General features: G+C 42.2%; 1 protein-coding gene across 7 annotated transcripts in view; it reads left to right on the top strand.

Annotated features, from left to right (window-relative positions):
• Positions 1 to 15,987, top strand: part of oxr1a (oxidation resistance 1a) — a 154,266-nt gene that overhangs the window by 38,688 nt on the left and 99,591 nt on the right. For 6 of the 7 annotated variants that reach the window (XM_086114345.1, XM_086114349.1, XM_086114352.1 and 3 more), the window contains exon 1: positions 3,235 to 3,350. The exons of the other annotated variant lie outside the window; for it this stretch is intronic. In XM_086114345.1, the coding sequence (XP_085970471.1) occupies positions 3,325 to 3,350 (26 nt within the window). In that variant the 5' untranslated portion in view covers positions 3,235 to 3,324. Of the gene's footprint in view, positions 1 to 3,234; positions 3,351 to 15,987 lie in introns of those variants that run through there. 7 annotated transcript variants of the gene reach the window in all.

Raw genomic sequence — 15,987 nt, forward strand, 5'->3', positions numbered from 1 at the left:
TTGCCTTTGCGGCACCTCCAAGGTCTTTGTGTAAGGATTATGAACAGTCTGTGACAAAGAGCAGCCTGGGCAAAGTCCAGCTCTCCCTTGAAACAAATCCGATTTACTGTTGACAATGTTGAATTCTTACACTGGCTGTGTGTGTGGACCGAACGACTCATCTGGGGTGCGATACCACTTAGTGTCAGAGCATCACCCAGAGGACTTCCAAAGGAACACAGCCAAATTGCTTCTCCAATTCCACAAAGCACACAATTAGTTAACTGAACTCCCATGCACTCTTTAGAACCCCCGCTGAGGTTGTAGAACGGTTCCACTCTTTCCCAGACAGGATGAAAACCAAATTTCGCTTCCCCAATCTGAAGCTGGACTTCCTATTGGACTGTCCCCTCAGAGACCGCTGAACAGACCTTCCCAGGGAGCCTGTGGCCTGAGATCCCCCTGAAGTTGGTTCACTCTCTGGTGCCCTTCTTAAAAAAAGTGACCACCACTCTGGCCAGCCTATCCAAGAGCAATGTCAGTGCGAAGTTTCAGAGGCTTAAAACCAAGACAGCCCCACAATATCCAGAGCCTTGAGGAACTCCAAGCGAGGGAAAACTATGTCCATATAGTATTTTCATCATTAGAGATCCTGAGCCATGCTTTGTCTGGTCTCTCACCTTTGACCTTTTTACCCTCTTCTTCTTCTAAACAAATTAATAAAGCAAGTGCTGTTTAGGAGCTCAGGTGTCCTTCACTGGTTTTAAGTGTGGTCGTCTTCCTTACGTCTTATTAGTCATGATGGAAACTCATTCCTTGTAATGCAAGCTCATCTCTCGTCCACAAGTTGTCCTTCAGTCAGTGGAGACATTGTCACACATTTTTCATCATACGTGCACTTACTGTGCAATGCATATATGGGTGGTAGGGGGCAGTAGAAGCATGACTAGTCAAGCTGTATATTCCTCTGTGATAAGCGTATGAACTCTAGTGTGGGGATTTGACAGAGAGATATGCGCCACCCTCGGATATATAACAATTTCGATTTGAGTTAGTCGTGGCCTGGAGGGGTGGATCTGGACCCAGACTTTTAGTTGTCTTTATATCTCTAACAAGCAGCATACGGGCCAACATACTGCATGCAACACCTCCAGCTCATCCTCGCATCTTCAATTTTCTTTGCAGTTGTGTGGATGTACACATTTCAAGCTTTGTCACCTTGAATGTCTGACATTTTTCCCCATCACGTTGTCATTCAGCAATTTCTTTTGTGAGTCACTGCTTTCTCTTGTATCAAATGAGTCGTCAAGTTATTCGTCATCCAAATCAATCCGGAGACCGTCAGTGTCAGACGTTTAAAGATTACGCCTCTGCTGAGATAGCATCACATTGAATTGAACGCTAATGTATTTGAGCATCTCTCTTTTTTCACATCTACGCATGAATGTGCATACGAACACATACAGTGATTGGTTACAATCTTAGGCTCAGTCAGAGCACACAAGCTGAGTGGGGACAGAGTGACTCATCACCAGATGGTTGAGTGTTGCACATCCCTGCCACCATGAGCCCTTATGCTTTTACCACCTGGACAAGACCCAAAGTGACATGGCCTTGGAGGATGGCCACTCAGGATATACGCAGCAATGACCACACACCATGACACAAGTCAAATTTACCAAGCTTAGGTTTGTCTCTTCTTTAGTCGAACCTCCCAAATGAAACCTAATCCTGGTCGATCTCACCTATTGTCTTATTCCTCAACCCTACGAGTCAGTTACATTATGTCTGAAATATTTTATACCGAGTCAAGCCCTTGCTCCCATAAAACTCTTCAAGTGTACAGTTAATGTTTTACGGATGTTTTTAAGTTTATTGACTGTCATAGGAGTTTAAATGGAAATTAAACAATACAACCTTCTAACAAAAAATCTCACCCATATCGAGCGTGATTAGTGTGAATACTGAGGATGCAAGTTGCCTTGCAAACATTCCAAATTATGGGTGCCAAATGACTGAAATGGAGTATTTGCGCAAGAGCATCTTGGTAAATCCTTCAGAAGATGTAGCAGCAAGGCAGTTGTATGGTTGCGGTCGTGATTAAATACAGCTCACGCTCTAGTGGACATTTCCATCTTACGCTGTCAATATTGTATTGAGCTGCTTGGACAGAGATGTGTATATCACTTCTTCACATTGTGGGCCTGATTTACTAAAATTTAGCACATGCAATAATGGTCACATAATGGGACAAATTTGATTTCTAATGGCAACGGAAGCTGAAATGGGCACACCCAAGATTGTGTCCGCCGTGCCAAATTGTCACAGTTCATTTTGCGAGTTCTTGGAGGAGTAGACAAAATGCCATGGCTGATTTTACGTCTTAAACTACATGACTAAAAGGCAGGTGCAAGGGCCACCACTCTGCTAACCATGATGAGGAGGTGCAAGCCAAATGAGAGGTGATGGCAAGAACAGATCTTTTCTGCTTTTGTAAGCAGTTCCGGAAGGCCAGAAATAGAAATGTTGTGATATTTTCTCATCAGTAATGAAATTTTGGAGCTTCTTAGGGCTGACTTAGAGCCACTCGCAAGAAATGGTCATGTCATATATCACCTATGACAAGAGCTCTGCATTTGTGCGCCTCTGGATCATTTCAACGTACTGTGGCAGCTGTTGCAGGCCTCCCCCTGGGCAATTTGGCAAGAAACAGGGAGAGAGAGAGTTAACTCAAGAAAAGTGTGGTTTGGACATGGCTGCTGGCTTCACCAAAATTATTAGAACGTTATTTTCTGGAACTCATCGTTTGCCTCTTCCAATAACAATTCCTATTCCATCACTTCAAATTGAGTTCTCCAGAAATTTTCCCTGGTGAAGACAAAACAATGAGAGTGACTCGTAGGCGCCCCCCTAAGATGAAGTTTTATGAAATTATCTGACTTCTTGTGTGACATCATGCACAATGATTATTTGACACCCCCACCCCCGGTTCAGGTATATTTTGCCTGAAAATTTGGGTTGCATCGAGCTGCCTTTCGAAAATCCATCTCTTACATTTCTTCTTGTTTACCCTCTCTCATGCACGTATACAAATACACCCACCCCCCTCATTGTTTTCGGCCAAGGTATCAGTAACAGGCTCACTGTTATTGGCTTAGTCAGGTCAAGTCCTCCTCTCAGCTGCCACCTCCTTGCTTGTCTGGTTTATATTAGGTAAATAAATTAGCACAGTGCCCTACTCTCTTAATGAGGACATGGTCACATGGCAGACCTTTCCCGCTGGTTTAGTTCAGCAGCAGTTTGAGTGATTGGTTCCACAGTAGTATCTTTTCTGCACAAGACTCAATGGAACCTGATCAGAAACCTGCTAGGTATGTACCAAGCGTCCCCCTCACTCCCCACCCACTCATAGCGTAAAGCGATTTCTCTTGCTGGTGGCGTTTAGACTTGCTTTGAAGAAATCTGCAAGCTTAATGCATTTTGCTGTGCAAATATGGACTATTAATAGAAAAATACTAGAAGAGCCTTTTGGATGTGTTGGTGCTCTCGCAGGAAGATCAACAGGGAATGCTGCCAATGCTCTTTTTTTTGTACATAAAGTGCTTCTACCATGCTTCAGCTTTTTACAGTTTAATAACAAACCCCCGAAAGACAGTCACCCATACCTGATTTTCCCCAAATGTATCATCTATCATTTAGAAGCTCTTTTCAATCAGTTAATTTAGAGCACCGGAAAAGGTTTATGTCCAAATGAAAATACATGCTGTCCTCCCTTGAGGACAGAATGAAGGGATTGGAGAGGTTTATTGAGTTTAAGGGGGAAACAATTAGACGTGTCAGAGGTAAGTTTTGGAATCATTCATCAAAGACCAGCTGACTCTTGAGCAGTGGATATAGCGTCTTTATTAACAAGCCTTTTGACACTCGTTGCTGTTGTTCGGTTGACTTCATTAAAACCTCACTGCAGCGTTGAGAGCAATCAGGGACATGTTTAGATAAAAGCAATTTTAAACCATGGTTTTCCCGATTACATTTTTTTTCTCCATTTACAGTTACATCTGGTCACACAACAGCTTTTATCTTGAGGGGTGTTTTGTGAAGAATTTGTCTGGAATCACTCATTAGGCATTTGAAGATACACTCTCCACAAGCACCTTATGTTCCTAAGGAAAAGAATGCCATTCAATACCTAGAGATGAGAAGCAATTAGATGATAATGAAAATAAAATGGGACAAAATTAAATAGATGACAGAACATAGGGTATTCATCAAAAGCATTTTTGTGATACCTTGACACATTAGGAAAGCTTCTTTGCATTCCAGACAACAACAAACGTGTTGTGCAACAGCTCAGTTGCTCCAGCTGACTGTCTCTGCGATTCTTTAAACTCAGCAGTTGGACTCATTTACTGAAGTGGGAATGTAAAGATGTTTTTCTGTCATGGTTAGGTTCGCATAACTTCACTGAAATACACTTGCAGGGAAGTTCTCATGTAACTGTGAATCCACAAATCACACATTTCAAATGATCATCACTTCACATCACAAGTCCATTATCACTTTTGTTATCGGCAGGGCTCATTTCTTCTCCCTGCATATACAATAAAACCAACCCTTGCAACAATGTGACATGCTTCTAATCTTCACGAAAGTACCTTTAATCCACTTTGATCCGATGAAAAGTGTTTGCAAGAAGCACGACCCACATACAGTGTGCTAAGTGCAAGAGGGCTAAGAGGCGGGAGATGCACCTTAGCAAGGCTTTTGACCTTTGTGTTCCTCAATTTGTGGCTATATCTGCAAGCAGATGTATTATTGTTACCTAACAAAGTAATAATAATAATAATAATAATAATAATGCATTTTATTTAAAAGCGCCTTTCATGCCACCCAAGGACACTGTACAGACAATAAGAAAATACAATGTAAAAATTTGTAAACGAGATATTATATAAAAACAGGACATAAAATCATAAAATCATAAAAACATGGAAAGAGCTAAGAAATGGAAGAGCTATGTGTTGTAGGCAATCCTGAACAGGTGTGTTTTTAGACGGGACTTGAAAGTGGAAAGAGGTGTGCAGTTTTGGAGGTCCGGAGGTAGGTTGTTCCAGAGCTTTGGAGCAGCGTGACTGAAGGCTCTGGCTCCCATGGTGCTCAGTCGGGCAGGGGGCACTGACAGGCGGAGGGAGGACGAGGATCTGAGGGAGCGAGAGGGGATATGCACCTGGAGAAGGTCGGATAGGTAAGGAGGGGCCAGGTTGTGGATGGCCATATATGTATATAGAAGCAGTTTGTAATTGATGCGATGTTGAACAGGGAGCCAGTGAAGCTGTTGGAGAACGGGGGTGATGTGCTGCTGGGAAGATGTTTTTGTGATGATGCGAGCAGAGGCGTTTTGGACCAGCTGGATTTTATGAAGGGACTTTTGAGGTAGGCCGAAGAGGAGAGCGTTGCAGTAATCAAGGCGGGATGTGACAAGACTGTGGACAAGAATAGCAGTGGTGCGGGGGGTGAGGGAAGGGCGAAGTCTGGTAATATTGCGGAGGTGGAAATAAGCAGTGCGGGTGATGGTGTTGATATGCGAGTGGAAGGTGAGCATGCTATCCAGGATGACACCCAGACTCTTAACCTGGGGGGAGGGGGACACTAGGGAGCTGTCAATGTTGAAGGAAAAACTGTTTACTTTGGATAAAGTGGATTTGGTGCCAAGAAGGAGGACTTCAGTTTTATTAGTATTTAATTTAAGAAAGTTTGTTGTGAACCATGTTTTGAGTTCGGAGAGGCAAGAGGTGAGGGAGGGGGGTGGGAGTATGGAGTTTGGCTTGCAGGAGAGGTAGAGCTGGGTGTCATCAGCAAAGCAGTGAAAGTGGATATTAAATTTGCGGAGGATATGGCCAAGAGGCAGGAGGTAGATGATGAAGAGAAGGGGACCTAGGACAGATCCCTGTGGTACACCTGTATGCCATGTTATTTAACACCATTCATGTGTAGCTGGAAAGATCAATAACAGTGCATGTTATGATTAACCCCTGCTCGCATGAAGGGTTCGTATAGTCCCGTGCGCAAAAAAAAACATGCTCTGCTGCACAATTTGTTTGGCTGTGCATTTTTTGGGTTGCGCAGATTTTCCTATTGACTTAAATGTGTCACTACGCATCTTCATAAAATGTACACACTCGAGAAGGAACTACTGTATGTTTAAATGAGACAGTCCCATGTCAAATCTAGGGATAGGACAATTATGATATGAATAAGTACGCGGGTCGATGACGGAAGGGTACCCAGGGCACGGACAGAGGACAAACTGGCAAAATAGGATAAAGTCTCCATCTCAGATTTTTAACACTACATTGTGTAAGTAGTTATTATGTTTAGTACACCGTAGTCTAACACAGGCCTATGTTAATACATTTGTAAATATTTGTATGGAAAAACACTCGAGATTGTGAGTACAAAATTATCAAATGGAAAAACAGTAAGTACAGAATGGAGCTGCACAATTACATTTACCTGATCATCTGCAATATTTACATTCAAAGTGTGGGCTCTGCTGCCTCAAATCAGTCGTTTCGTCAACCAGTTGTCAGCCAAGCACTGTTATGGTTCCGGACCACTCCGAAACAAGAGCGGATCCCACAAACGCAGACAAGAATTAGGTCGATTACAAAAAAGGTTTCTTTTTGAAATAAGGTTGCGAGACCAACAAAGTCCAACATAAATCACTGGGATAAATCCAGGGCTAAATAATGCTACTAACAAAAAGAGCTTACAAAAGGCAACCGAAATTTAAAAAAAAACGCAAAACGACAAGGAAAAGCCGAACAATGAATAAAGCAAAAACGCAGCGAGGATAACAATATCAAAAGAAAAAAGAGATGACAAGAGAAACAAACAGGACTAGGAATGAGATTGAGAACAACGAAGGTCTAGAAAATAAGCACTTGGATGTGAGACATGAGCAAGGCAAATTATCCGACAACTCGTGATGGCTTGATAGTCTTTTTTAACAGGTGACAGACATGACGAGGAACAGTTGCAGACCGGGAGGGAGAGCCCTCTACTGCCACCTGCTGGAGCCAAAACAAAACAGAACCATGACTAGGGGACACCAGGGGACAAGCACATGGTTAGCCTTTCTTAAGCCGGCTAAATCAAGTCAAGTATCAAGTACAACTTTATTGTCAAATTATGTATGTATTTATGTAATTATTACCTTACATAAGTATTTGATCGCTTATCAACCTGTAAGAATTTAGGTTCCCACAGACCTGTTAGTTCTTCTTAAAGAATCCTTCCTGTTCCCCACTCATTACCTGTGCTAACTTCACCTGTTTGAAATCATTACCTTTATCAAAATACCTGTCCACACACGCAATCAAATAAACTCCAAACTCTCCACCATGACTCTCTACAATAAAATTGTAGACCTGCAAAAGGCTGGAATGAGCTACAGGACAACAGGCAAACAGCTTGGTGTGAAGGCAACAACTGTTGGTGCAATTATCAGAAAATGCAAGCAGATGGAAATGATGGTCACTCTCCCTCGGTCTGGAGCGCCATGCAAGATCTCTCCTCGTGGGGCATCAATGATCCTGAGGACGGTGAAGGGTGAGCCCAGAACTACACAGCAGGACCTGGTGAATGACCTGAATAGAGCTGGGACCACAGTGTCAAAGAAAACCATCAGTAACACACTCGGCCGTCATGGATTAAAATCCTGCAGTGCACGCAAGGTCCCTCTGCTCAAGCCAGTGCATGTCAATGCCCGTCTGAAATTTGCCAATGACCATCTGGATGATCCAGAAGAGGAATGGGAGAAGGTCATGTGGTCTGATGAGACAAAAGTGGAGCTTTTTGGTCAAAATTCCACCAAATGTGTTTAGAGGAAGAGGAAGGATGAGGACATACCCAAGAATACCATCCCAACTGTGAAACGGTGAAAGCCTCATTCTTTGGGGATGCTTTTCTACAAAGGGGACGGGACGACTGCGCCGATCAGGGTTTAAAAAAACGATATGTCCGGACAAAAGAGGACATATCTCCTTTCTCTCCCACCAAGCTCAGCAATCGGAAACCGCATGCTACTCCTGACTGGTTACGCACACCAATCAACTGCCAAAGGGTTTAAAAGTGTTGCAGTGTTGGGGGAAAGGGGCCCTCTTTCCCCCGCGTTTTCGTTGAATTTGGGATGGTGAGGATGCTGGTTATTCAAATACAGGCTGGAGTCGATGAACAGTTTCTTTGAAGCTTTTAATAACAGAATATTCCGGGCAACAGTGAGGTACAGACAATGGCTGCGTGTCACAGTGCAAAGAAGGAAGGAATTCACATCATACTTACTTATATCATCATTATTGTCAAATGCGCTGTATTTGTAACATATAGCACAGATGAAATGTCCTCCCTCTTAAACAGACATAACACGTGTGTAAAAGGAATCAATATAAGTTGTCGAGACTAGTTTTGAATTCAGGGCCAGCGACATGAATCTAAATAATAGCATATATAAGATGTAAGCCCCTTTTTTTACTGATCATTTGTTCTAAAATGATGACCGATTTGCTTTCAATTTTCATGTTGTGCTGTTTTTTTAATGTATTGTTTTTTGAAAAATACCATGATGAATAATTGTGATAAATGATCATTTTAATCAATAATCATGCAGCCCTAGCACAAAGGTGTCTGTCATCTTGTGCCGCTTGATGACTTATGCTTACGCCGCTTTGCAAACTAGTTCACGGTGTCCAATTTGTAACCTCTGAACCATGTAAGTCAGGATGGTCATCAACCAAGGAACCACTGTATTTGGGAACTGTTGGTCAGGTTGTTCAGGTGGAATTCTCCTTTTTGCTTTGCACGTAAATCTTTTTCATTCATCCGGCTGTACTGCTAAATCATCATCATCATCACAACGATCATACCATAATACTTTCATTAAATTCTCCTCGTTAGAGTGATGTAGTATGTAATAAACCTGAAAGAAAGTTGGTGTGTCCATCTGCTATGTGCTTAGTCATAAGCCGTTTATTTTTATATGTCCAACAATGTTAAAAGATTTTTCCAAGAGTTTGAAATTATGTTTTGTGGGATCATAGTTTTCAGTGTAAATATTATGAATATAGGCAATTGTAAAGATTGTCAGGGAAGCATTAGAAGCAGTTTTGTGCTATTCGCAGTAGGTCACAGTCCTCTTAATAGTGGGGATAACTATTTGCCTGTTTTTATATAACATTTAGCAGAGCGAAGACTCCCGTCGTTACCATTAGATCCTGTAAATTTACACAGTAAACAAAAACTCCCTGTGTGCGCGTTGAAGCAAAAGTCTGAACATTTGTTTGGGAAGTTTGTCGCTAGGTTTGTGCTGATGAATTTGTGGTGGCAGAGCAGTGGTGCAGAAGATGCTCTTGGGGGCAGAGAGACAGAGGCGGAATAAAGAGAAGTTGTTCCTTCATCCTGCTGTGTTTGTCTCCATGCATCTAAAAAAAAATGCAACCGGGGTTGGCGTTCACTGGATAGGATAAGACGCTGGGTAAAGAAGGGAGGAAAAGTCAACATGACGAGGACAAAGCAAAGACGTGACATTGGCCTGCTAGTGTTTTGTGTGTGTGTGTGTGTGTATGCGTGCGTGCGTGCATGCGTGCATGTGTGTGTGGTGTAGGGTGAGGTTGTTTGGTTGATGTCATGTGTTTTCTGTCAGCAGCTTTCCACATCAGCACACTACGGCCATCAGTAGTGGTCAGTGAAGGAGAAAAGCAAGACTCACTGTTTCTTTTCACAACTTGTGTATTCCAATGCCCTTAGGGACAGGCGCTCAACAGTCACTGGGCAACATACTTAACATAACCTTTTTTCTTTATGAATAGTGAGTCATTTCAATCTTAACCTAAAGCAGGTGATTAGCCATACATTGTCCTTGTTGAAATCCCAACTGCCTTTGCTCTACAGGTGTGGTACACATTGGGCTAGAGGTTGACATGTTTTCAGGAATCCCGCAGGATTCCCACGGAATGGGAGTCTATTTTTCCTTTCATCGTGAGATTGGACAGACCAGGATAGAAAGTTCGTGGGAGTAAGACGGCAGTGGGAGTCGTTTTCATCGGAAGTCGGATGGGACAGGATTTTTTTTTTTTTAACTATGGTTTTTCTGTGGGAGTATGATGCGACAGGAGTGAAAATTCACTCCTGTGTCACCATCTATCCTGGACTGGTCAACAGCAAGTTGCTGGGCATGCAATTAAATATACCGCTGAAGTATGGATCAGTTAATTTAAATCATGTATGAATGGTCAATCACAAGCCATTTGAGAAGTGGATTCACACTCAAGTCAAAGTGGAAAAATGAGATTACAGGCCCGATCCAAATTCAAGACTGATATTTGTAGTTCAGTATTGTGAATGGTACCCTTGTGCACTCCTCAATATGCTTGGGCAATGACATATATGCACATAATATAAACTGTAAAATTGACATTTAGCAAAGCGGCAGTAATATCCATCCATTGGTGTGTATGTGTGCTGCATTCGATGAAGGTGGGAAGTCCAATTTATCGAATTTATCCCACTCGAATTGTCAAAATTCCAACCTCAAAGCGTTTGAGGTGATTGCAAACAACAAAGATAATACAATACCGTTTGAGTGGACACCACAAAAATGGATTAACAAATTGCAAACACTGATACAGTTGATACTGAAGTCATTAGAGGCACGACATTTGCAGTGTCGTATTACAAAGAAAATCCATACGGGTATCAATTAGCAGATTCAATCAAGGACAAGCAGCAGAGCGTCTTTTCGTGCAGCAATTGAAGTCAGTACAACGGTTATATGCAGAGGAGCGGCACCAAAATGTTTTAGTAGCGGCCAAATTTCATTCGTGACAGCCCGCACACAGGTAAATGTGTCTGCGGGAAACACTGCAGCTCGAATATTTTATTTTGTAGAGCCGATCAAATATCGACGAATTAAAGACATGATGGCCGATCAAGAAATATGCACCAAGTGCAAAATATTGTCCGATTCCGATCCAGCCGATCAGATCTGTCTAAAAAAGTCTAGTTGAGATGGTGGCAACTCTCACAGGACCCTCAATTGAGCTTCAGATGCACCACGGGGAAAGTTTGTCCCAATATCAGGTCAGACGAATGCAAATAGTTGTTCGGATAAATATTTTCTGCATTGAAGACCATGTTAGAACATGACACGTGTATAAATCAGTTTACCTGCAACACGCTTAATCACGGTGCACTCAGCAAAAAAAAAAAAAAGGCTCATTAATGATTGTTGCTTATGAACTTGAAAGGAGCTGGGCACTTGATGCAAATTCCTGTGACGACACATTTTTGTGAAGGAGGCTTGTTTATGAAGGCCGAGCTGCTAGAAACTAACAGTCTCAATTGAACTCAGTGGTCTTTGGAATATCGAGTTTAGCAGCACTGGAAGAAAGTTATGAAGGACTCAATTAGTGCTGCCCGCTTTCTCTCATTTTCATGGTCTCCTCATATATTTGGGAGAACAACTATTTGATACACTGCTGATTTTTGAAGTTGTCCCACTTACAAAGCAGGTAGAGGTCTGTAATTTGCATCAAATTCTCTCTTCAACAATGAAGGACAGAATCTAAAACAAAAATCCAGAAACTCACAGTAGATGGTTTTAAATAACTAATTTGCATTTTTTTTATTACCTTACATAAGTATTTGATCGCTTATCAACCTGTAAGAATTTAGGTTCCCACAGACCTGTTAGTTCTTCTTAAAGAATCCTTCCTGTTCCCCACTCATTACCTGTGCTAACTTCACCTGTTTGAAATCATTACCTTTATCAAAATACCTGTCCACACACGCAATCAAATAAACTCCAAACTCTCCACCATGACTCTCTACAATAAAATTGTAGACCTGCAAAAGGCTGGAATGAGCTACAGGACAACAGGCAAACAGCTTGGTGTGAAGGCAACAACTGTTGGTGCAATTATCAGAAAATGCAAGCAGATGGAAATGATGGTCACTCTCCCTCGGTCTGGAGCGCCATGCAAGATCTCTCCTCGTGGGGCATCAATGATCCTGAGGACGGTGAAGGGTGAGCCCAGAACTACACAGCAGGACCTGGTGAATGACCTGAATAGAGCTGGGACCACAGTGTCAAAGAAAACCATCAGTAACACACTCGGCCGTCATGGATTAAAATCCTGCAGTGCACGCAAGGTCCCTCTGCTCAAGCCAGTGCATGTCAATGCCCGTCTGAAATTTGCCAATGACCATCTGGATGATCCAGAAGAGGAATGGGAGAAGGTCATGTGGTCTGATGAGACAAAAGTGGAGCTTTTTGGTCAAAATTCCACCAAATGTGTTTAGAGGAAGAGGAAGGATGAGGACATACCCAAGAATACCATCCCAACTGTGAAACGGTGAAAGCCTCATTCTTTGGGGATGCTTTTCTACAAAGGGGACGGGACGACTGCGCCGATCAGGGTTTAAAAAAACGATATGTCCGGACAAAAGAGGACATATCTCCTTTCTCTCCCACCAAGCTCAGCAATCGGAAACCGCATGCTACTCCTGACTGGTTACGCACACCAATCAACTGCCAAAGGGTTTAAAAGTGTTGCAGTGTTGGGGGAAAGGGGCCCTCTTTCCCCCGCGTTTTCGTTGAATTTGGGATGGTGAGGATGCTGGTTATTCAAATACAGGCTGGAGTCGATGAACAGTTTCTTTGAAGCTTTTAATAACAGAATATTCCGGGCAACAGTGAGGTACAGACAATGGCTGCGTGTCACAGTGCAAAGAAGGAAGGAATTCACATCATACTTACTTATATCATCAGAAGGGCGGTACCAAAACTTAAGGTGTGACATCAGAACTTTAGTTTCCTCTGAACCGATTCTCAGCTTTTCATTTAACTGGCGCGTTACAACGGTCTGTGCGTCACCAAAAGGTCTCCAGGAAGGAGTGTACCAATTTTAAGTGATGATTGCTTCAAGGATGCAGAGTCTCGCTGCGGGCATGTGAAAGTTATACATCATGACTAAATATGAGCAGAATACAGTGATCCCTCGCTACTTCGCGGTTCGTTTATCGCGGGTTCAGTGCATCGCGGATTTTTTCAAACATATTAAAAAGAAAAATGATATACAGTAAATATTCTCTAGTACGGGCTCGTGTTTGCGCTGTCCAATTTGTCCTGATAACAGAAATTCCTCATTTGGGAAATGAGCATGGTACATGTCCTTTATGAACCTGCAAGTATGTTGACAAAATGCACGTGTAACAACACAATCAATAAAATACAAAAATACACTGTCCAAAAACTGTTTATATAACAAAAACTGCAATACAGGTGTATCCCAAAAAAATCACAACAGTAAAATACGTACAGTATTTTAATGTTTATTTTTTTTCTGTCTTGGGAAAAAAATGTGTATTTTGGATTGTTTTGTTGGATGCATTCTTTGGTTTATGACAATGTTTGCCTGCGTGTCATACAGTTTTCTTGCTAGTTTCAAGTAACTGTCCCGTTGATCACCGATGTCTGGTAATTCTTGTGCATACTGAAGGATTTTTGTTGCCATTTGCATTGCTTCCTTGCTGTATGGTGGCTTGTCATCAGGAGTTGAATCGATGCCTTGTTTTTTAAAGTTTCGTAGATTTGCGTCTTTCCGACTCCAAGTGTCTGCTGGATCTTTTTAACTTTGTGTCCAGCCTCGCTCAAACGGATGGATTTCACTCGCTCGGCTCCAGTCGTTACAGTTCTTCTACGTTTCGATGCGATGATCTACACGACGTAAGTGAATAAAGTTAAAATCTTTCGCAATTATAGTAAAACGCACGCCAATAAAAAGTCGTTTACATGTCTTCGTTTCGAATCTGATGAATGAAAACGGCGAAGCGAACACGTTTCTCTGGTCATGTCGAGCGGGTGCTGCTCTTAAGCTAGTGCCGCGTTCTCCAGGACGTAAGTGAATAGGGTTAAAATCATTCACAATTACAGTAAAACGCACGGCAATAAAAACTCACTTACACGTCGTCGTTTAGAATCTGATGATCGAAAAACGCGAAGTGAAAACTTGTTTCCGCGTTGTGTCTTTTCCGTCGCATCAGGTGGGCGTTGCGTGTATTTAAACTCCCGCGGCATTACACCTCCATCCGGGTTACGGGTAGTGGAATTTCCGTTTACGCAAGTTCCGGTAACACGTAATATCGTAGTCAAAATGTTAATGCATAGGTTTTTATTCTGGGTGAAGGATATTCCTTTCCATAGAATTCCGGGGATGGGAATATTTACTGTATATTTTTTTTACATATACATGGAGTACAGTACTGTATATGTTGCTCTATGTGACTCGCTGTTGTTTTGCAGCTTCTCGCGGACCGTTTGCGGACTTTAAAAAAAGATGTACCTGTATATATTTTTTAACCTGTTTATGTTAATTGGACACTACTTCGCGGATTTTCGTTTATCGCGGGTGGTTTTGGTCCCCATTAACCGCGATAAATGAGGGATTACTGTACACATGTCAACAGTCACCCATCCAGCCTGTTTTGCCAGCTGCTCGGAAACTTGGGTAAATGCTAGGTGCTAAAATAACGTGCTCCGCACCAATGCATGCCTATGCATTTGCTCGCTAAACATGATCCTCCCGCGGTGCAGAGCCTCTCCTTAAACTAATCCTCGCCTCCGTGGCAGCAAATAAGCTACACTTCTAATAAGCATCGTTATCGCTAAAGGCCTACGAGAAATAGCTAAGCATGCGACACACATAGCCAAGAGAGGGATCGCTAAGCTAATGTGGAAGAGTGCTTTGGTGTAGAGGACACTTTTCACAGAAGTCGTGCTGGAACCGTCTTAAAACAAACAGGAACCAGCTATGAATAGCAAATTAACAATTAAATGAATAAGTGTCTAGAACAGGGATTGGAAACGGGTGGCCCAGGGGCAGCATGTGGCCCCCGGCCACTCTGGAAAATAAAGTACAGTAATTCAAACATTTGGAAGATCGGGGAAATGAGGAAAAAAAATCCCAGGAAGAAGTGAAAATCTCCAAAATACTGGTCATAAATCAAATCGAAATTAGGTATTTTTTCTAAAATCGCTCAGCCCTACTTTAAACAGATTTATGAGGCAGTTATCAAGATTTTCAGAGGGGTTGTCAATGATTTGCATTTTGTGCTATACCCAGGAGGGATTGCTCGGGATTACTGTAGAAACGCAATAAGATTTTTTTAAAATGATCCATCCATGATCCAACAGCCATAGCATAACTTTCTTGTTTAAAATACTCTCACAGCCTTAGTTATCATACAAGTGTGAAGAGCAATTGGATTAATGTGAGATAATGACAACAGAATGTGTACTTGGCCTTCAAGAAATGCAGAGAGAAATGTGGAGAGGGAAGCAGGATGCAAGTCACTCCGCATTGTCTAAATGTACTTCTGACTGTGTGGTGGACTTCCGTTCCTTGTCTTGCATTATTATTGTAGATTTATTGTTGACTCTAATCTGCTAATTTGCATATGAGGCCAAGATGACTCAGTGCTGCATTCCTTCATTGCGGTGTCACAATAACCGCATCTTACATGTTGAATCCGAGATGCTTCTGCAAAAATCTCTTTGCCAATCGACCTGATCTTATTCAAGATCAATTCTATTTTGTGCATACATACATAATTTGATGTAATCGAATATGAAATATCAAACCCGCCTCAGGGCACAATAGTCTCTTGCACCACGCTACCAAGCGGCGTGCACCTTGCTGGCAAGAAAAAAAACAAAAAATAAGGACTAATCTCCTTAAATGATATGCAAATAACATGGCCTGCAGCAGTACTATCACAGCCATGCAGCTGAGACCACATGCAACTGTCAAAACATTTTATGTCACATTTGACGTTCAAGTTTAGTCTTTGCACTCCACACCACAGCCCCCATGCAGTGAAGCATTTGCGTCCTTATTTGACTGTAGGGCTTTCTTATATCTTCACTGTGCCAATTTAGTGAAAGTGAGAAAA

This window comes from Hippocampus guttulatus, chromosome 6 (assembly GCF_054856545.1).
Source record: "Hippocampus guttulatus isolate MCC_2025c chromosome 6, RoL_Hgut_1.0, whole genome shotgun sequence".
NCBI lineage: Eukaryota > Metazoa > Chordata > Actinopteri > Syngnathiformes > Syngnathidae > Hippocampus > Hippocampus guttulatus.